Source organism: Phlebotomus papatasi, chromosome 2 (genome assembly GCF_024763615.1).
Source record: "Phlebotomus papatasi isolate M1 chromosome 2, Ppap_2.1, whole genome shotgun sequence".
Taxonomy (NCBI): domain Eukaryota; kingdom Metazoa; phylum Arthropoda; class Insecta; order Diptera; family Psychodidae; genus Phlebotomus; species Phlebotomus papatasi.
Genome location: NC_077223.1, coordinates 63,783,686 through 63,805,301, shown reverse-complemented (window position 1 = coordinate 63,805,301; position 21,616 = coordinate 63,783,686). Strand labels below are relative to the sequence as shown.

Below are 21,616 nucleotides of genomic sequence, written 5' to 3'. Positions count from 1 at the left end.
TATCAAAGACACTATTGGAGAATCAAAATCTACTTCTGTCTGGGCTTAAAATTTCGAATGACAATGGTTCAAGCATACAACGCCATCTCATGAGCTGCAATGTAACTTCTTTCAAATGTGACGATCCTACCTCCTTTGGAATTTTTCCAACTTCCTTCGCTCCAGTTTTTTTTTTAGTAAAACGCTTTGCATTTACATAAACATAAAAATATATATTAAAACCTGGAGATTTTATAAAATTGAAAAATGTACACTGTTGATGGATATTCCTACACTTTTCTTGAGTTAATATGCGTCTTCGAGAACATGCTAGAGCTTAATATTGAAGGAAGTTTTTTTTTAACTTTTCTCACAAGAACAAAATAATAAACAGCAGCACAGACAAAAAATGGGGATAGAGTTATTATATTCATCGACATGCATATCCTAAATATGTAGAGAGTAAATAAGTTTGAAAATTATGTGAAAACTTTTCTACCCGAGTATATTTCACAATGATTTTATTTTAATGATTTTTTTCTTTCTTGTCAAATCCCTCCCAATCGTACGATATCATGGAGAAATCGGATAAATATTACCTCAGATAAGAACAAAATCACTCAAATTCCCTTTTGGCTGAACCATATTCTCGGGCAAAAGTTTCACCAATTTGTTAAACAGCAAATACCGTTGATTCTTCACATTGAAGGACATGTCCACCTTGGCAGAACTCGATGATGATGATGATGCTGATGATGGGGATGGTGTGGCAGCTGTGGATGTACCCGAAGGTGAAGCACATTTATCAGAAAGGAAGGCTGAAGTCGTTCCCAGGGGCACCGTCATCAGGGGACTGCTATTTTCCGTCTGGAAGTCGTCGCATTTGAAGAGTAAAGAGGCCAATTTGTGGAACTAAACCCCCATATCACAAAAAATAAACCGGAAATTAAAAATCTATCAGAAAAAAAAATAGCAAAAAGTTTGTGATAGGCACCTCTTTAAGTTCTTCGGGGTCCTTGTGGTCAATAATGTCATGCAGTCTTGTCTGAAGATAATTGACAGCCTTCAGTGGGTCACTCTTCGTTATCTCCTCATATTCCAGTCTTCTTATTAAATATTTACAATGACGCAAAATCTGCTGGCGACTGGGTCTACAAAAAAAAAACATGCAAATTTTCCACTCTTTATCACTTTTTCTTTCCCCTTTTTTATCAAAGAATTTTATTTGTAGGCAATTTAAAATGCATGTCAGAGTTAATTATGTTTAAAAAAGGAAGATTAGAGATAAAATTTGAAAGATAGAGTATTTTTTCAGAACAACATTTTGTTTACTACTTTTAAATAAAAATATAGAAATTTCAAATCAAAATTTAAGTAATTCTGCAATTATGGCTTATTCGATGTTTTCGATTTTTTTTCTTTTCATAGAAAATCTTCGGAAATATCGTATACAAGTTTATTGAAAGTTACATGAAAATTGTAGCTGATGTGTGTACATCAGAACCTAATTTCACAATGATTTGACACATTATTATCGATGAAAAACATCGAAAAATACTGCAAGGTAATTTATTTATAGGATAACATGAACTGGTAAGCACCGGAAGATATCCTTTTAAAATCACGCACATAATTAGCACTTTTACGCAAATTTCACTTTGATTTGTAAGACTTTATAGAAGGAAGGAAACATAGAAAGAATCTTTAGTTTTGTAACGACAACAATAATAAATTTTAACTGTTGTAAATTTAAGAAAATTCCAACCAAGCTAGAAGTTTCAAGGTTTACTTTCATTTGACAGTTTATGTAAAAAGAAATAACATAGAAAAACTTCGAATAATATTGTAATATCCGAACTTTGATAACTGTAGGAAACAATTTGTAAATTTCTTCGTTAAGATTCAACAAGATATAAACAGAACTTCGGTATCACATCAATAAAATAGTCATTCAGAGATCAATAGAACTATAGATATAAAAGAAAACATCGAAAACATAGACATTTCTTTCAAAGCGTAGCACGTGTCTACATACTTCGCAAAATGTTCTATGTTTTTCGAACCTAGAAATACCAATACACTTTGGAGTAAATTTCTATATTTTCGATGTTTTTTTAATCTATAATTCACTTGACCTGTCGACGTTAATTCGATTTCTGTGAAATTAAGAACCTCCCTGAAACTGGCCGAAGGGCAGCCTAAGGTTTGTGTCTTGGATAAGGCCTATTCGGCCGAATGACTATCGGTGGAATAGACCTGTTCCCCTCCGTCTGCTGGTTGAATAGGCCTTTTCCTCTAGCATCTACAGTAGACTCTCTCTCAATCGGGAATATGGGGCGAAATGTCATCCGGTTTAGCGATAGAATTGAGTGTCAAAGCCTTTGTAAATTCCACAAAAAGCGCTCAATTATAAAGAATCACGATAAAATAGGAAGAACTACAGCGAATTTGAGCGAATTAGTTTCATAATTAAACGTGAAAATTGGCAACAAAATTTGTCGCCCGATTGAAAAAGAGCCGATTGAGTGAGAGTCTACTGTATATCTCGGCTTCTGGGTGCCTGAGGTACACACACAGTGTCCTTTCTTTATTGCAACAGATCAGCCTTGGTTGGATCAGTTGCAGTGAATGTGTATTTTGTATCTACAGATCTCTTCATGCCGGACTCGTTTATGTACCAGTCCCCCTTGTTTTTAGGGGGTTCAAAATACGATTACGGCTGAAAAATCTGCAGCTGCCGAGCTTAGAACGCAACACCACCCAGTTATAGACACACTACTTTATGAACTGATTCCCCGAGGCTGTATGCCAGATGGTTAGGAAGAAGGCTCTGTCGAACTAAAGGAGAGCCTTCCTCCCGGTGGTGACAAAAACTGGATGACGTGGAAGTCTCTCAATCGTTCGAAGAGCGGCGTAGCGCGATCGAGAGACAACAGGCGGCGATGGGGCTTTTCGGAATATGACGTCCTCTGTGACTGTGGGGTAATTCAAACTACCCCACACTTGTCTGTTTGTCCGTTGTCTCCTGTTTCTTGCGGAATAGGGGACTTGATGTCGGCAACCCCGCTTGCCATTGACGTAGCCCGTTATTGGGCAAGACATGTCCAAATTTTATGCCTCGACACGATTAATAATAATAGGAAGAAGGAAGTAAAATGTTAATAGAGAATCGGAGAACATGTCTTGCTTAAAAACAGGTAACGTTAAGAGCAAGTAAGCTTGCCGACATCAAATCTTCCATTCCATATGAAACAAGGGACAACATGGATTATTTTCTCTGGAACGCGCTACACCGCTTCTCAAGCAATTGAGAGATCCACGTCGTTCAGTTTTGATCACGACCAGAAGTAAGGCTCTTCCTTACTTCGACAAAATCTGATGAGAAGACGCCCTTCAACAGATTGAGTCTAGTTTCCTCTGCAGATTTGTCAAGTGGTTTGACAGAGTGACACAAACTCTTGCGAGACTTCAGACTTGCTCTCCTTTTATGATCATGGAGAAGCGTCTTTGGTCCAGTGCAGAATGAATCCTTTATAGTTCTTATAAGAGGATCGCTATCATAGCGACTTAACACACTGGGTTACAAAATACTCCTCTCTATCATAGATTGTAATATCAAAATCAAGGAAACAATCTGCATCGCAACGAATTATTATGCATCCCGTAAAAGGACTTAAGTAGTTACGGTGCTACCATCTACGTGTGGTAGATTTCCCAGCTTTCTTGTCTTAACAAGCTGAGAACTAACTCTCTTTGCGACATCATGTTTCGTAATATAACATCACCTTTCAGCAAATGCCGCTTACTTCGTTTCAATCCTCGTATCAGTTTTTGGTAATTGGTCAAAGAGAACTAACCTCTTTACCAAAGGCTAGAGAGAACATAACTTTTTTGAAACGCATACAGAGTGTTCGAAAACGGTGTCAAATCGGTTTTGAGAAACGACCTCGCGCTAAGCATGTCCCTGCTGAACGGTATTCAGAGATAAACCCTATACGCAAGGTATTGAGCAATCTCGTAGTAATTGAGATAGGTTTGTTACACCAAAGTTACACCAAACTGTTCTTGACAATTGCACTTTCAACAAAAATAAAAAAAAGAAGATAAGAAAGGTACTTACTTTTCGAGTCTCAGCACCCAAAAATCATCGAGCCTGAGCTGTGGCAGTGTATTTCGTCCGGGGTTTCCGCCGAAGAGGTAGTGTATGCGATTGGTTGCATCGAAAACTAACTGATGAGCATATCTCGGGCACGGCTCCGAGCACACCACCTGACCCTTGTTGGAGCAACAATTCTCCGTGGAGTGGTCACACTTGTAAATGCACGTCCATTCGTTCAGTTTGAGCGAATACAACCACAGACTGTTAACATTGAAATCCCGACGTTCCTTCTCTTTGCTAAGACTCGACAATACGTAGATTTCATCGCGATCGCAGTCAATTGTGGCACGTTGAGTGAAACCCGACTGTGGCACATTCTTTTCCGCAGTCGCTGTGGCATCCAAATTCAGCACCGACAATTCTCCAGCATCAACATCATACGCCACAAAATCCGTAATATATTCCTTATTGCGTTGTCCACCGAAGATGTACAATTTCCTGTGACGATGATGAAATACCATTGAATGAGTGACGCGAGACTTGATGCTGGGAACGTCGAAATGTGCTGCACTGGGATGACCACAGTCTACGAGGAGCTGTGTCCACATGTTCGTACCGATGTGATAGGAGAAGAGACCCGAGTACTGTGGATCGTTGGACATATCATCGATATTCCTAGGTGTTAGGATGCGTCCGCCAAAGACGTAAATTGTCTGCTTATCCACATCAATGCACATCTGATGGTCAAAGATGAGCTGCGGTCCACCAACCTAACAATTTCGAGAGGTCAAGGATAGAAGTCACAAAGTTAAAGGCAAACTTGAGAATTGATTGCACTTCACTTTGATAGAGGATAGAAGGTTACATAAGGTCTTTTAGGTTTGGATCTTCGAATTGTAGCTGAAGATTTGACGCCTAATAAAACAACCACACATTAAAAAATATCTGTTGAACACGATAAATCCTGATGCAATTCTGATGTAAGTATGATGTAAGTATGGTATTTCATAGTCAGATTTTCAGCGTGTCCGACTCTCAACGTCTCAATACTATTCGACTTTTGGCAAATTATCCAAACTTTGTATACAATTTTTTTTAAGCTTCTCATTGTGCGGGCTCTAAAGAGAAATTCACATCAAGAAACACGACATTCCACACATATATCGAATCTTCACGGCAAGAAAGACTAAACGGTATCAACTAAAATTGACTTAAACGATTTTCGAAAACTTGATTTTGAATATCTCGGAACTTCTATTTTCAACTTCGTTTAGATTTTAGTACATCGTAGCTAAGATCGAGACGAGACCTTTCTAACTATGGATAGTACTCTTCTCTGGCTGTACCCTGACCTATGCTGCAATTGAAAATAACTTGACCGGACTAGAGCTTCGGCCCTTATTAACCGATTTCGATGAAATTTTAGTATGTGATAACTGGGATAGAGTTAACAACGTTCCTCGTTCAATATCCCTGTGCCCTGGCCCTTAAATAAGATTAAGATAAGATTTTCCCATCAGTCAGTTCTCTATTTCGGATTACCGATGCACGTATGCCGGAATTGGGTCTATCATACTTCCCGACTTCTATTTTTTCTTATGCGCTAATACAGGTAACCGCTTCGTATCAGTTTTTCGGTGCGGCGGTTTTACCAACAGTGCTGCCATTTTTTGCGCTCTATCTGCTTTTCTGACCACGGAACTCAACAAAGAATCTGCGATTCTCTAACTAAGAGAACCCCATTCATCCATGTGAGGCATTAGTCATTTGTTTTGATAGATCGACGAAGGCAACATTTGTAATTTTGCCTTCCTCGAAACCATCCTCAATAAATTGAGTGGGGTTCAAGACTTGACCAGAGCTGGATTTTCCAGAACGGTATCCAGCTTGCTCTCCGATCAGTTTGTCCTCTACGACAGGCGCAATCCTTTGCAACAGCATAATTTCATACATTTTGAAGAGATGGCACAAAAGAGAGATATGACGGTAGCTTCTCAGATCATTGATATCTTTTCCAGGATTCGGAATTGCCACCACATGGACTTTTCTCAGCTTTTCTTCGATATTTTACGATGATGTAAACAATTATTGAAGAACTTCAGAATGAAGTCAACAGTGACGGGTTCAAAGTTCTTTATTTGTTCATCGTACAGGCCATTAATGCCTGTCGACTTCTTGTTCTTCGTTGCTCTAACTCTTTCGTTTCCTTTGGGACTCTGGGTACCCATGGAAACAACAATTTTTTTAGACTATCTAGAATCGATAAAAATCCGATTCTTCTGGATAATTACAAACTATAAGGATGTCCAAATCTAGGATATTTTTTGCAGGATCCCAATTAACTCCTGAGCTTAGATATTTTTGGTCAATATTTGTGAATTTTCGATTTTCTGCTTCCTTGCAGATATCCTGACTTTTTTTTTTATATTTCTTGACCAGAATAAGAAAAAACCTCTCGGGACTAAAAAGTGTAATAACTAACAATTACAGATTACATAAATTCGAAAACAATTTTTTCTTAAATTTTCAAAAAACTTATTCAAACTTTATGGGTACTCTCGTCCCCAATAATCTAGAGGTCAAATGTAAGGTTATCCCGCCAATGTCCGCCATTTGCTTTCCTTGTAAGAAAATTAATTTTTAATTTCAATTTTCTTACAATTGAATTAAAAATTTAATTCTCAATTTTTAATCTCGTGGTGAAAGGATCAGTTGTTAATCCCCTGGGACTATCCAGGAATACCGATTTAGTTCCGAAAAAAGTCCTAAATACACATGGAGGTTCCTTCCTTGCTCCCTGGTAGGTTGTGATCTACCATCGCTCCTCCATCAGAGAGCGGTTTCTTCTCTGTTTCGTCTGATTTTTTCGGGAGGGCCGGGTTATTTGTTCTCACTTTTGATTTCTGAGGCCTAAGCCAGGGTTCTGGGACTCTTGGTACCGAGAGCTCGCTCTAACTAGCTGTCGAGAACTATTTTTGTCGACTGCGTCGTCTTGTTCAACTAACTTCCCTTACATGCCAGATCATCACTGATCGGCATCGCGAGATTCCACCAAGCTGGGTCAGGTTAAATTCGTTATCTTTTATCTTTGTTCTAATTTTCTGATTTTGTATTTTCTTTCTTTTTTTCTTTTTCTCACTTAATTGAACCATCTAAGGGGTCCGAACTCAATTTTATCCGTTTCTGTCGCCGAGAACAGTTTGGTCAACACGATTATTTACCCTTCCGGAGGGTCTCCAAGAGAAAAGATTCGAAGCTCGATTTCGAAAGCCAAAATGACATTTTTACTTCTCGTTTTGTCCGCCTGGTGGTTGAAGTATTGGGAGAGGATTATTAATTTTCTGTTGCAATTTCGAAATGGATTAAATTTGTTTTTTCAAAGCTTATATTTTTTGACTCATTGGCTTCAATTCTGAGATCAAGAAAATTTCAAGATTTTGGTATTTTGAAATCAAAAAATCAAAATCAAGATGTCAAATCTGTCAAATGTCTTGGAATCTTGAAATCCAAGACACAAACCGTGTGGATATCAAGATTTGCAATTCTGAAACCAATATTTCAAGATTTCAAGACGTCAAGTTTCTTGTTTTCTTGAAATAATTCCAAGAACCTCTCGGAGGTGCTTGGAATTTACAAGACACTAACAATTTGAAGCCTTTCATGCAGAAATCGTTTTTGATAAAGAATATTTCTATGAGATGATACAAAAAGAGAATGACTATGACAAATACTAATTAATTTAATCGTAATGGTTCAAAACGTTCTAGATGTACGTTTTGAAGTACAACACCTTGACAATACCTGCAAAAGAATCACATCTTGCATAAGCATTTCAGGGTTTATCACACGTCACAAGTTTTGTGTACACTTCTTTTATTCCCGAAAATATCCTGTCATATATTATTTAATACAATATATGGCGAAATTTCAATAAATTCGGCAAAAAAAATGAAGATATTTGTTAGAAATTACGTTTATTTAAGTGTGGAAAGTCTTGAAGTCTTAGTTCTTAGCTAAGACATTTTAAGTTCCACAAATGCTTCGCGCCACGGCGTTATCACACTTGCACATTAAAATTTTAATGTGATTCACATTAATTGTCGCTTGTGAGCGTTCAAATATGTTATTTGTGTCTTTGAGTCATTTAATATTTGGGGTTTTTCTATTTATTGATGAAGAAGTGAACTTGGCCTGCAACAATAAGTTTAAATTTTCCTAAAGCATAAATATTTTTCACATTAAAAAATTAAAGAGAAAATCGCATTAATTTTTCGCATTAATGCTATAAATCAATTTATACCAAATTTTGCGGGCCAAGTCTACCTTTTTACCAACAAATAGATCAAATTTTGAATATAAAATGATTCAAACACACAAATTACACATTTGGACTCTCACCAGCGACAATTAATGTGAATCATATTAAAATTTTAATGCGCAAGTGTGATAACAAAGTCAGAATATGAAATCTTGATCTGGGAAATATTTGATAACTTGAAATTTTGACCTTGATCTTGGTCTCAAAATTGAGGCAATTATCACTGTCTAACTTGACAAGAGAAAATTCGAAATCCTTTTTGATTTTTTCGAACATAAATGACATTTTTCGCAAATTATCCGAGACACTTTTACAGTTCGAAACCGAAGTATTTAAATCTTTAAACTTTCCTCTTAATTCTGGGGATAAATATTTAAGCGTAAAATCTTTAAATTGGCATTTTGAGGCTGATTTGAGATTTTCGATAATGATCTCTAAATCTTTCTTTCGTCAGGAGGACTTTCGTTAAACTTCTAAAAACAAAATTTCGGGAGAAGATTGGAGTAATTCAGTATCAATTAGCTGAGATTCTTTACAATCTGAGCTTTTGTTTTTTACTTTTTTTTAATCTTTTTTTTTTAATTTCGAAAACGATTAAAATTCGATAAAGATGAAAAGGATTGGTGAAGTAGAAGGGACTTTGCGGAATGATCAAAATCTCAAAATCTAAAATCTGTAATCTAGAAAATAATCAACTCTAACTAACCTGACTGGTGTCATCGCAGATCTGGAGCCAGGTCTGATGCGAAGTGTCGTAGAGGTAGAACTCACTCTTGATGTGCTCCTTGGTACGACTAGAGCCATCCAGGTAGCGTCCTAGGATGAAAATCTGCCCACTGCGCGGATCAAAAACCATTTTGTGGCATGATCGAGGAGTCGGACCGTCAAACTTCTCGGAATTGGCATGAATGAGTCGCCAGACATTGGACTTGATGCTGTAGCACCATAAATCACTCAAATCCTCAAACCCATCCCAACCAGCGTACAGATAGATCAGTCCATTCTGATTGTCAATCACCAACTGATGCCCTCCACGCATTCCCGGTCTATTCTCCGTTTCTGCCACATCCTGCAGCTCCCAGGAAGCCTTGTAGTCCTGCCGGGAGAGGTAGGCATCCAGCAAACCATCATCCACGCACTGCTCCATGAAATCCTCCGTCTCCTTGAAGTCCCCGCGTATCACGAGGGCATCGTGGAGATTGGACATCATGGGATGCTCAAGGAGGACATTCGTCTGATCCTGGAGGCACCTAAAAGCCGCCTCGTAGCCTTGCTGGCGGAAATGCTTGAGGCACAGCCTCACAATTTCCACCTCTCGCAGAGTATTGTAGTTCTGGAGGCTCGTGCGAACGAAGATTGGATCATCCTGGCCCTGTAGCTCAACATACCATATGCTGAAGTTGAAACTAGGTCCCCAGGATAGCAGTGGCATGATCTGGATGAACAGCACCGGGAGCAATTCACCGGAATCCGTTGTATGGCGAAGAGTGAAGATTTCCGGGACATTGTCATTTTTCAGGCCACTGGAAACCCCCGAAAAATCCCATTTCAAAAAACCACTCCCCCGCGCCAGCACTTTCACCAATACTCACCCTTCAAACAGAAGGACCATATGCTCCTCCTCCAGGCCCCCGAAGATCTTAAACTTCCTCAAGTTGCAGACATGGGTCTTCTCGTACTTCCCGAATTTGATGGTCTTAACAATCGCCGGACGCTGGAGTTTGAGCGTGAGAAATTGCGGAGGACTGTTGGTGTTGGATGACCACCTGCTTGTCTGATTGCTGGGACAATCCTCTCGGATATTCCTGCCGGGAAAAAAAACAAACAATTAGCCGGATCCACTTGTTACAGCCACCCAAACTGAGCGGCAATGGGCGAAATTGCGCACAAAGTGCCTCCCTCCAAAAGACAATTTTTACAAATCACTTTTCAGTTGGAAATACTGAAGCTCGAGCCGAAATTTCAGTAGTAATCGATGGACAGGGATTTTGTCTAAGCCGTAGCATACTTACTCAGGCAAATAGGACGTTGAATAGCTGGAATATTTGTGAATTTCGTAGCTCAACTGCTCTGACATGTTTTTTCACTTGACAGCGACATTACCATGAAATTGACATTTACGTAAGCGCAATTTGCACTCAGAAAAATCGAGGATAAATATCTCTTAAATTAAGAGAACGCTGAAAATTGATTTTGAATTGAATTGTAAATTTTTATGTTTAATATTTATTGAAATATTAAAAAGAAATAGTAGTCGAACATAAATTTAATTAAAAAACCAAGTGAGTTAGCTATGAATACGAGAAAAAGACAAGTGTGTTTCACATTTAATAAATCAAAGGCGTTATAAAAAGGAATAAAAGGAACAGTATAATTTTAAAGTATAAAAAATTAAACACAGAAGTGAAAATGAAACAGGATGAAAGAAAAAATAACTAAGCTACTCAAAAAAGCAACGTAACAGAAAAGACTCTGCGATTAATTTCTCAAGAGGGTATTCTGAATGGAAAACAACTAGTGCTATATTTCGACCGTATACGTAACGTATACAAGCTGAAGTCAAAGTGGGAAATTCGGTCTAATTTTTTGTTCTTCAATTTGACTTTATTGAAGATAATAATTATCTTCAATAAGAACAAAAAATTAGACCGAATTTCCCACTTTGACTTCAGCTTGAAAACAACTACCCATCTGCTACAATTTGAGATTCATGAAACACAGCTTCTCAACAAGGTTAGACTCACATTGAAGAAGGGGCCAGTAGAGTATATACGCAACTATTCAATATCCAATTAATTTGTTATACCAAAAATTCTATTTTTGTGAGTGAAGTTTCTTATGTCACGCACTAAATATTTACTGATTCCAACATTTTATAATTTCAATAATTACTTTTGCATAGTTGAGTTGATGCGAGCAAACCTAGCCTATTGTATATGTATTTCCCTATTAAAGCTTTTTATAATTGCAATACTGGCTTAGTGACTTGATAAAGTTTGGAGCCTGCCATGATGCGATTTTGCTTATGCAAATGAATATGGATATAACAAAATAAGCTAGCAATGAAAATCATCCAGAGCAGTTCTTTATCGTTTTCCCAAGCCCATCCACACGAAAAATAACAACAATAGACTATCGAGTCGAGTATTTGCCTCATTTTAAATAAATGATAATAATAAGAAAAGGTAACAAAAAAGTTAAAAAGAATATAAAAAAGAAAACACAAATAGAGGAAAAACAAAGATAAGATAAAATTTTGCCAAGGATCAATTCTCCATTTCGGATTACCGATGCATCCAGGCCACAATTGAGCCCCTTATGCTTCCCACTCCTATTCTATCTTATCCCCCAATACGGGTAGCCGCTCCATATCACAGCTCTGTGGGTAACCAGTGCTGCTATTATATTACAGCCATCACAGCAGCCCACTTCGGTGTGTGTTTGGAATTAGTGATAGTGAATATTTGTATCGACTGAAGTACCACTTTCATGCCGAAACTCGTTCTCATACCAGCCTCTATTGTTTTGGCGGTTCACTATTACTATTCATTCATTCACTGGAAGACTTCAAAGTCGATATGGCATGAGAAACAAAAGTAGCCAGGCTTTTTCCCTAACAGGCTTTTCATAAAAAAGACTGATCAAATTGATTAATTTCCCAGGTAAAACCATTACGCTAGTAAATCGGTTCTCCCAGTAGGTTCATCTGAAATCACAAAACCAAATATACTCTGTTAGAGGATGGACCCCTGGATAAACGATTTTTGGATAGATTCTTGAAAAAAAAACAAAATTTGGATTTTTGGCAAAAGTGTTTGTAAAATAGAATGAATTTTACCCTGTTCTTCAACACATTTTGTATTGCAAAAATGGTTCTGATTAAAGGAAGTGCAAATCCTTCGTTCAAACAGTAGATAATACTTCTCAAAACAAGTATGCAAAATTTCAGAAAGATCGGTTCAGTAGACTTTGAGTAATCTTGACTACCGCATTGTAAATCGGTGTTTTGAGAAAAACGCGCTTAAAGTTTTACAATTTACAACAATATGCGCGCGCGGACGGAATGCAAAACTAAAACTGCTCTACCTCCAAGAGTTTTACTCCAATTGACTAGAAATTTTCAGAAAATATTTTTCAAATTTTATACTGTAAAATAAAAATTAAAAATTAGAAAAAATGTTTTTTTTTTTACCTGAGGGACCCATGTAACCCCTTAAAAAGGTAAAGGTTTTGACACTCATGAATATGATATACCGATTACACTCACTTAAAATCGATATTTGCCATTTTAGGGCTCCCACTTATTCGGTAAGATTGTTAACAATCCTTTATTTATTATTCTTTTAAAAACTCAGTCCGGATTAGTTTCAGACAGATACATAAGTTATAACGAAAAATATTTTTTCTGCTTCTTATTTCAATTTTCTTATTTTTGTAATTTTTTGGTGTAATTATAATAAATGATTCTTCAGACCCAAAAAAATACCTATTACTATAAACCCAATAGCTAAGAAAAGTTACCTACACAGAAAAAAATGTTTTGTAAAAATGTTTGTAAATGTTTGTGAATTCCTATGGGGGAGTTACAAAATGCTCGTGAATCGTATAACCCACAAACAAGTTCGTAAAAGTTTGTACTTTTTTCACAAACATTGTTCGTAACATGATCATTTGACAAACATTTTTTGTGCTTTTACAAACATTTGTTCGTAAATGTTCGTAAACACACAAAAAAATGTTCGTAAAATTTTGTCATCTGTCCGTAAATGTTTGTTTTCCTGTCGAACATTTTACGAACATTTACGAACTAATGACAACATTTTTCGAACATTTTTTGTGTGTTTACGAACATTTACGAACAAATGTTTGTAAAAGTACAATAATTGATCGTCAAATGATCATGTTACGAACAATGTTTGTGAAAAAAGTTCGTACTTTTACGAACTTGTTTGTGGGTTATAAGGTAAATGTACCAGCGATCGTCAGTGTTCCTCGGATCGGAAGGTTGTCCCGCGTATCGGCACCCCAAAATAAAATGTACTTTTGAAAATTATTCATTGTATTTTAGTAATTTTCTTTAGCAAGATGCATCACGTTCGTTAATTTTTAATCTACAGAACCAATTTTCTCGTCGAGTTTCAAAGAAAATTGCTATTATTTACCTAATTTATTGAATCACTGTTTCAGAGTCTTAGCAAAAAATCCGCCATTTATCACTTTCTTAATATTTCACGCGAGAATTTGTCTGCAAGAATATGAGGAATTGGGTTTGATTAAAATGATTTACAAATCTGTTTTAATTAAAAAATGAATGTTCAGGGACTCTAATTTCACTATCAATACACTTTTTCAATTATTTCGGCAAGTAATATGAAAATAATTTTTTTTTGCGAACAATTACGTTTTCTTTCATCTGTTCCTCGAATCGACACATTTTTTTCGTGGAAAATTGCGCTCAGCGCACTCAGCTGTCATCTTCACAGCCATTATTAGATGTTTTTGTTGTGATAGAACAATTTACCAGTGAAAGTTTCATTAAATTTAACAATTTTAGAAGTTGTATCATGTGAATACACAGTGCACAGTGTAAGGATGACAAAGAAGCTTCAATGAAGCCTTGTAGAGTGATTTAGATGCCAAGAAAGCAGGAGAATCTTCATCAAAAACATCTGCCGATCCGTGGCTCACCCCCTTCCGATCCGTGGAACACCTGATTAAGTACCTTCCGATCCGCGGAACACATTGCATCCTTACAATTACACCTATATATTATTAATTTTCGTAATTAGCAAAAGTGTCAATACACGAAAATGATTAAATGGATCACTAATATAACAATTGGCATGTAAAAAAATACCAAATAGTGTTTTGGAACTCATATATTCAACTAACTATGGAGCACGTCTCTTAACATTCCGATCCGTGGTACACTTCCCTTACGATTCATGAGCATTTTGTAACTCCCCCATAGGAATTCACAAACATTTACGAACATTTTTACAAAATATTTTTTTTTCTGTGTACTGGCCTTTGGCAAAAGCAGGACAGCTTTGAATGGGAAGCAGCTTTGAAATTGGGATTTTTCTCTTATGTTTAAATGGCACTGAGCCATCATATGTAATTTGGCTTCTGAATCTACGTAATTAAAATCAATAAAATCAAAATCAATATCAATTTTAACTTAAAAGGTTATTAAGATACCTAACGGTTTCCCATTTTAAATTTCTTTCCAGTTTCGCTCACCGCTCAGTTCAACTTTCCAGAACTTTTCGCGGGCTTTTTAAATAATTTTTGGCGCAATTTCAAAAAAAAAAATGCAAAAATGTTCAAATCACTTTTAACAAGAAAAAATCGAATTTTCTTGTGGTTTCTTGCATACATTCCCCCCTTAGTTCATCGACCAAATATTCGGCCCAGTTTGGTGCTGAGTCACGCAGCCGGCAAAGGAAAACAAACCGCCGAACCCTTCGTATGGCGACGCTTCTCCTCGACGGGTGGCCAGTAAATTGGAGGTGAATTAATGATGAGGGTGGGAAAAAGGAGTGCGTGACTGCGCCTCCCGTCTTGCATCAAAACAGGAAAATATTTCATGAGTCCTCCTCACTTATTGTTTGTGCTGTGTCTCTTTTGCTCCTTCTGTATGTTTTTGGATATGGTAGAACAGAGAGAGGACTTTACTGTGGAGCGCATGTGCTGGGGCTAGGAATGAAAAACAGGGATGAACTATTTAATTTCTATTTCATTCTCACTCACTATCAATAAATAATTTCCCTCGCAAGTGAAATTATCAAATTACACTCCTTTTTTAGTTCATCCAGCACTCTCACCCGAAGTGCACGACACTTTTAGGCATTGGCTGTCTGAGTGATTCCCTTTAGACAAGAGGGGGTGGTTAAGAGGAAGCTGTTCACTTGGGTCCCAAGTATGAGCAGAGAGTCGGTTGCTCACAGTGGAATTTAATTAATATAGCTCTGAACAAATATTTCATAAATTGTACTATATAGAATCTTCTGTGTGGAGATATTTGAGGTGTTTCACAGGCAAGTTGTGTTGTGAACAAAGAGTGGAATTTGAAGGAGAATTTATCGATTGTGCTCCCACCATCCCTTGTGTTTTCCGCATAGGGATTTTAGCCTGAAAAACGGGGGGAGAGTTTGTGAAAAGTGGTGAAAGTGGTCCAAAAAATGTTTCCCATCAGACATAGAACTTCCCTATCAATGGCCCTTGTTAGATATTTACACAATTTGCTAGTTTTAAGTATTCTCTTTGGCGTCGCAAAGTGCTTCGATGGATTTCCCCAGCACCATCTTGAACGGAAGTCCAATATTGATGCCACAGGAAGCAAATCCCCAGTATACGATGTCAATCAACTCATCGTAACCAGTAAGATTCCCTTTAGATGCATCCCCAAAGTATACCCAAAGTCACATTCTGGCTCCTGTGGACTCTTTTCCAGATCCCTGTCTCGTTCACTACTGTGGTCGAGGTCAGGAGTGCGTGGTGGATGCCTCCCAGATGGCCAAATGTGTGTGCCAGAGATTCTGCACAAGGCGTCAAAAGCCCGTTTGTGGCTCAGATGGGGAGATGTACAGGAATCATTGTGAAATGCACAGAATGTCGTGCCTCAAGGGGAGAAAAATCACTCTCCAGCATCCGGATTACTGCAGCCAGGTGACAACGAGAGCTCCTGTGACAATGTGCACGCCACAAGAGTATGAGATTATGAAGGATAATCTCCTGCTCTACAGCCATGCTAGACTGATCTCAAGCGACAACAACCACAGCAGGGACTTCCTAGTCTCCATCATGTTCTCCCATTACGACCAGAACAACAATGGACATCTAGAGGTAAGATTTCATTAAATATTAAGAAATGAAACTGCCCTATATTTTTTCTCAGTGAATTAAAATTTAATGCGTTAAAAAATAATAATGAAAAATAGTCACATATTTTTCTATTATTTGAATTTCAATTTTTTTAAAAGGTCAAATATATTCCTCAATTTTAATATAAATAATTCTTAAGGATTTCAATTATATTTAGTTTCAAAATTGAAGATTTGAGATTCTAATATCCTCGTCCTAGATGCATTTACACACTTTTAGAAAAATTTAGACATCATTACTAATGAAAATTAGTTGATCGGATAATTATTATCAAATCTATTTAAAATCAAGGGGGAGATATTAGGACGAAAATGTGTACACCACTTCCAGGCACTTCCACAATTTGTATGGAAGAGGCCTTCACACCACCGAAAATTCGCAACACTCTCGAAAATGTTGCAATACTTCCAACACTTCCTGCACTTCATGCAGTTCTCATACTTGGAAATCAATAATTTATTTAATATAATATGATGAAAAATCTAATTAGTAAAACATTTAAAAAATTTAACGAAACATATTTTTACACATTTTCCTTATATTTTGAATTTCTAGCGCCAGATATTCTTGCATTTTTTAATATTATCTGCGTTTTACGAAGGGGTATCAAAACCGAACTTGAGAATTTCAACAAACCTTTCCAAATTATACTGCCGCTCGAATTTAAAATTAAAAAGTAACGTAGACTGAAGAATACGGAATTAGACAGAAAAAGACTTTATATTCGAGTACTCTCACTTTTAAAGACTTCCAAGGACTTAATTTTCAGCTGTACACTACTTCCGATCCTAATATCTCCCCCTTATTTAAAATAGTTCTTATAACCTTAAAACATTTTACTCATAATAAATTTAACAGTAGTGAGAACATAAGGCAATATTTACGTGGATGAGTTGCGGCAATTATTTCATAAATGGTTTCATATAATTATATTTGTTTGTGTTAATTAAATGAAATCAATATTCCAACTAATATTGGTCACTAATTCCTTTTAGTTCTCACAACTAATGCAAATAAATGGTCCTGTATTTTCATAAAGTTCTGATAAGTTTTTCAATAGTAAAAAGTGGTTTTTTACTTATGGGTTGGAGCTTTTTCGAGCTATATAGTAACCACAACTAATATGATATAGTTATTACAGCCAATAAGATGGTTATCAACCACATTTATTTAGTTATTGGAACTAATATGTTATAGTACCCGTTACTAATCTAATTTAGTTATGATAAAAAATAAATAAAAAAGATACTGTAATTAATATTGGTCAACTTTTTCATTTAGCTACCCTCTATACTTACTATATTTTATATTTTCCTTAACTGTACATGAGGTAGTTGGGATTAAATTTTTCTAAGAGTGCAACTTAAGATGAGAGACAGCTTAATGTAATTAATCTAAATTGACTATATTCTCACTAAGTAAACCGTTTCTCGGCTTAAACCTTTTAAATTACTTAAATTACTTTAGGATTTCAAGCAAAACTCATCTACATTGCCCCTCGATTCTAAGATAAAGGAATCTTAAAAGTTTGCGTTAAATATTTCCGAGTTAAATGCTAATGATGCGTCATCTATTCCAATTTGTCTTACAATAGCTTTAGATCCAGCTTTAAAATAAAAAGAGACTTAAATATCTGTGAAATTTCCACTTCAGCTTCACTTTGTGAAGAACAAATTCGACATAATTAAAGATCTTTATCGGACAATCTTATCAGCCTTTAAGATCAATTTAAAGATTTAGGGGGAAGTGGGGCACCTTTGAAAGTGGGGAACCTTTGGAATTGGGATTTTTCACCTATTTTTAAATAAAATTGAGACTAATCAGGATATACATATTTCAGATTCTCAATCTGTTTCGCAGCTAAATTATATCACAATAAGGCTCAATTTTATTTAAAATTAGATGAAAAATCCCAATTTCAAAGGTGCCCCACATTCAAAGGTACCCCACTTCCCCCTACTGCTTTAAAATTTATCCCAGAATTGGAAGGCTTTTGTCTCGATATTTTTTTGCACCCAAAGGAACCTTAACATTTCCTTTTCAGTTTCGAAATTGTAAATTTTAGTACATTTTAGCTTAAAGACTTTGAAGGCAAACTTAAAAATTTAGGACTTTAAAGCTAAACAAGTTTTATAAATCCTTTTAATGTTCTCTAGCCAATTCAAATTCTCCAATAAAATTTATAAAATTATATTTCAATTTCTTGTTATTGTGAAAGATCTTTAATTCGCTTTTCTGATCGGGAAAACTTTATTTAATTATGTACAAAATTAGTCGTTAGCATTTAGCCCAAAATCGGAAATATTTAATTTTAATAGATATTTTTATCTCACAATTGAGGGGTATATTTCATTAATTTAAAGATAATTTTACACCTGTATCAATTATTATTTATTTCCAGTGATTAATTTTGACGTTAAGCAAACCAATTAACACAAATTATAGGCCATTTTGTTTATACGTTATTACACGGGCATAGTTCCACATAAATATTTATTTAAGGTCGAAAAGTCTTAAAATAATATCAGTTTGTAACATAAATATTAAGGAAAAAACAGGAGAATAATAAAAAAGTGAATAAACAATTAGTATTTCCCCCCATAGTATATATTGAAAGTGTTATTTTTCTTGCATATTTCTAAAGGAAGCTTAGCCATAGTTTAATTTTTGTAGATCCACAATTATTTTATACATTCAAATTAACATTACGTTACTTCAGAATGAAAAACATCATTTTCAGTGATAGAAAATTCCACCCCATAAACCTTAAAAAAAACTCAACAAAAGAAATTTGGGAAATAAATTTAAGTAGAACTCAATGTCCTTTTTATACCAACATAAAAAAATCACTGTGCAACAGTAAAAATGTGATTTCAAATGAACGGTATTTTCGGGTTTTGTGTGATGTCTCTGGTGTCTCTTGTACACTGGTAAAAATAAAACGATCAAGTTAATCCAAATTTGATCCATTTGCAAAGGATGGATCAAATTAACATGTTCTACATATTATGATAAATATTCATTCAAAGTTTGAAATTTGATCCATACTTTGCAAAAGAATCAAATTTGGTTCAATTTTATCCTTTTATTTTCACCAGTGTAGAGGAATTCTGTAACAATATGACTATGTCATATGACAAATTTTTGTAATTTAATTTAAGAGCATGATAATATTAAAGACCGGTGACTATTGAATGGCTTTTGCGAAGAGGACAATGAAGTTCTGAGTCATTGATATGAGCCACATTTTCGAATTATTTTTCCACATTTACCACATAAAAATTTTTAAATTTGTCATGATTTATCATATGACTTTGTCATACTGTTACAAAATTCCTTTACTGAGCATATCTCCCAAAAAAATTTCTGCAGTGCTTTTCTGCAAAAAGAACTTTTTGTCTCTAAAGCCATCTACACATTAGGAACAGTTAAAAAAAAATGCTTTTTAAAGAAAATTTCCATCATTGTTCAAATTCTTTTTCTCTTAAAAGAGCAATTTTTAACGAAAGTTGCTTCTAGTGTGTAGACACCATAACAGTGTTTCTGTTCAGTAAAAAAGGACTTTTGTACCGAAATTTTATGTAATACGACACTTTCTATATGGCTCCATTATGTCCTGTTGGTTGCGTCTTGCGTCCCAAAAGTGGCTTCGTGAGTGACTGTGGATCATCGTGACATGAAAACCCAAAATCATCATAAAAAGCTTTTTTATAGTTTGATCAACAGAACATATTTTGTGATGCTTCATTTTTTTTTCGAATAAAAATGACTAATAGATCCTGCTTTTGCGTGTTATTTGTCCGAAAAAATAGCTTCGAACCATTAAAATAGCGCAAAATATGTTATGTTGATCAAACTTTAAAATCCTTTTTTGTGATGATTGTTAATTTTTATGCGACGATAACTCTCAGCCACTTACGAATCCAATTTCACGATAAAATCAACAGGACATAACGAAACTAAACAGGAAGCACTGTTTTACATTCAATTTCGGTGGAAAAAATCCTTTTTCCACTGAACAACATTAAATGACTTTACAACTCAACAGCCTTTGTTAAACATTTTTTCCAAGATAATTCTGCGAAATTTATGTGAAACTTTATAAATTATAGATTGAGATAATTATTTCCAGCTTAAAAAGCATAAGACAAAGTCCTATTACGATTCTAAGAATACTAAAACTATAAAATCAAAATTTTGATTTTATTTTTACCATTATAAATTTTAATAGTTACTTAAAAACTTAGTTCATTAATAATTAAGAATTCAGTTTATGAAGCTTCATAATGATTAAATTTTTCCAATGTTTTCCAATAACTGTGACTCATCGCACTCATATTTTAAAAACTAGGGGTAAGTGTCCTGTTTTTAAAATATATTTACGGAGTCACATTTATTCAAAAACATAGAAAAAATATTGTCATTTATGAAGCTTGGCACCGTGCAAAGCATGAGCACTGTCCCCTACAGCACTTTTTCATGATTTTTTTTCACATCAGAAAACAGTAAGGCAATCTCAAAATTCCAAATTTATGATAAATGATTCCAATATTCTCCATTTTACTACTTCCGGTTCTCGATATACGGCACGATTTTAACGGCTTATTTATTTTTAGAGGTGGGAAATAAACTATAAAGTTGAGAATGACCGGAATTGGTTAACCAAACCGCGGCATCATAATGCTTGTTTGTGATTTTATAAATCATAGTTTTACTTATACTTCCGAATTTGAACCGAACCAAAATATTTCTGTTCAAATTCCGGATGGGATCTCTTTCAGAACAACACTCAATACAATTGTAACACTACTTTTCACGAATTTTAATGAATAAATACAGTCATCCATTAACAGACGATGACTTATAATTGTTGCCCTAACTGCTGTTCCCCAATTATTATGATGCCCCGAAGGGAAAATATGATTCAGAATCGAAATGTTGAGTAATGAAGTACAATTCGATATTAGTAACCATACTGAATTTCTCATCTTGATTTCCACAATCACAAATTATCACGGTAAGGACAGCCAGCTCATCCAACCAATCTTCTTGGTTGTTTATTTTAGGAATAAGGGGTGATAAGAAAACGTACACAAGTCAATGTTTTTGACTTGTAAGATTGTAGTTAGGTTATTGAAAATTCCTAAGATAGTTCTTAATTTTATTGATTTGCTCTGTTCCCAGAAGATTTTACTAATTTTGCATTTACTATTAACGACTTTAGTTATTTACTAAACACTAGGGGAGACTGGGGGAAAAAGTAACAAAACGGATATTTTATTTTTTTACAAACTACTCGAACGCCCCAGAAATTTCTAATTAGCGCAGTTTTA

General features: G+C 35.5%; 2 protein-coding genes across 2 annotated transcripts in view; one reads left to right on the top strand and one right to left on the bottom strand.

Annotated features, from left to right (window-relative positions):
• Positions 1–191: 191 nt before the first annotated feature.
• LOC129802355 (muskelin) lies at positions 192–10,505 on the bottom strand. Its single transcript, XM_055848095.1, has 6 exons — positions 10,409–10,505; positions 9,989–10,201; positions 9,103–9,919; positions 4,100–4,848; positions 974–1,130; positions 192–891 (listed from the first exon to the last, which is right to left on the bottom strand). Exons 1-6 carry the CDS (start codon positions 10,471–10,473, stop codon positions 580–582), a joined length of 2,313 nt encoding a protein of 770 aa, XP_055704070.1. The 5' UTR covers positions 10,474–10,505; the 3' UTR covers positions 192–579.
• Positions 10,506–15,203: 4,698 nt separating this feature from the next.
• LOC129802353 (follistatin-related protein 5-like) overlaps positions 15,204–21,616 on the top strand; it is a 62,445-nt gene continuing 56,032 nt past the window's right edge. Inside the window, exons 1-2 of the mRNA XM_055848094.1 lie at positions 15,204–15,779; positions 15,853–16,244. Coding sequence (XP_055704069.1) covers positions 15,581–15,779; positions 15,853–16,244 — 591 coding nt within the window. The 5' untranslated portion in view covers positions 15,204–15,580. The remainder of the gene's footprint in view (positions 15,780–15,852; positions 16,245–21,616) is intronic.

Excerpts from the sequence above, each read along its gene's own strand:
- LOC129802355 (XM_055848095.1), bottom strand. The coding sequence starts at position 10,473 with ATGTCAGAGCAGTTGAGCTACGAAATTCACAAATATTCCAGCTATTCA. Across the intron at positions 4,849-9,102 it reads TCTGCGATGACACCAGTCAG|GTTGGTGGACCGCAGCTCAT; the intron begins GTTAGTTAGAGT and ends CGAAATTGTTAG. Across the intron at positions 1,131-4,099 it reads TGGGTGCTGAGACTCGAAAA|ACCCAGTCGCCAGCAGATTT; the intron begins GTAAGTACCTTT and ends TTTTTTTTGTAG.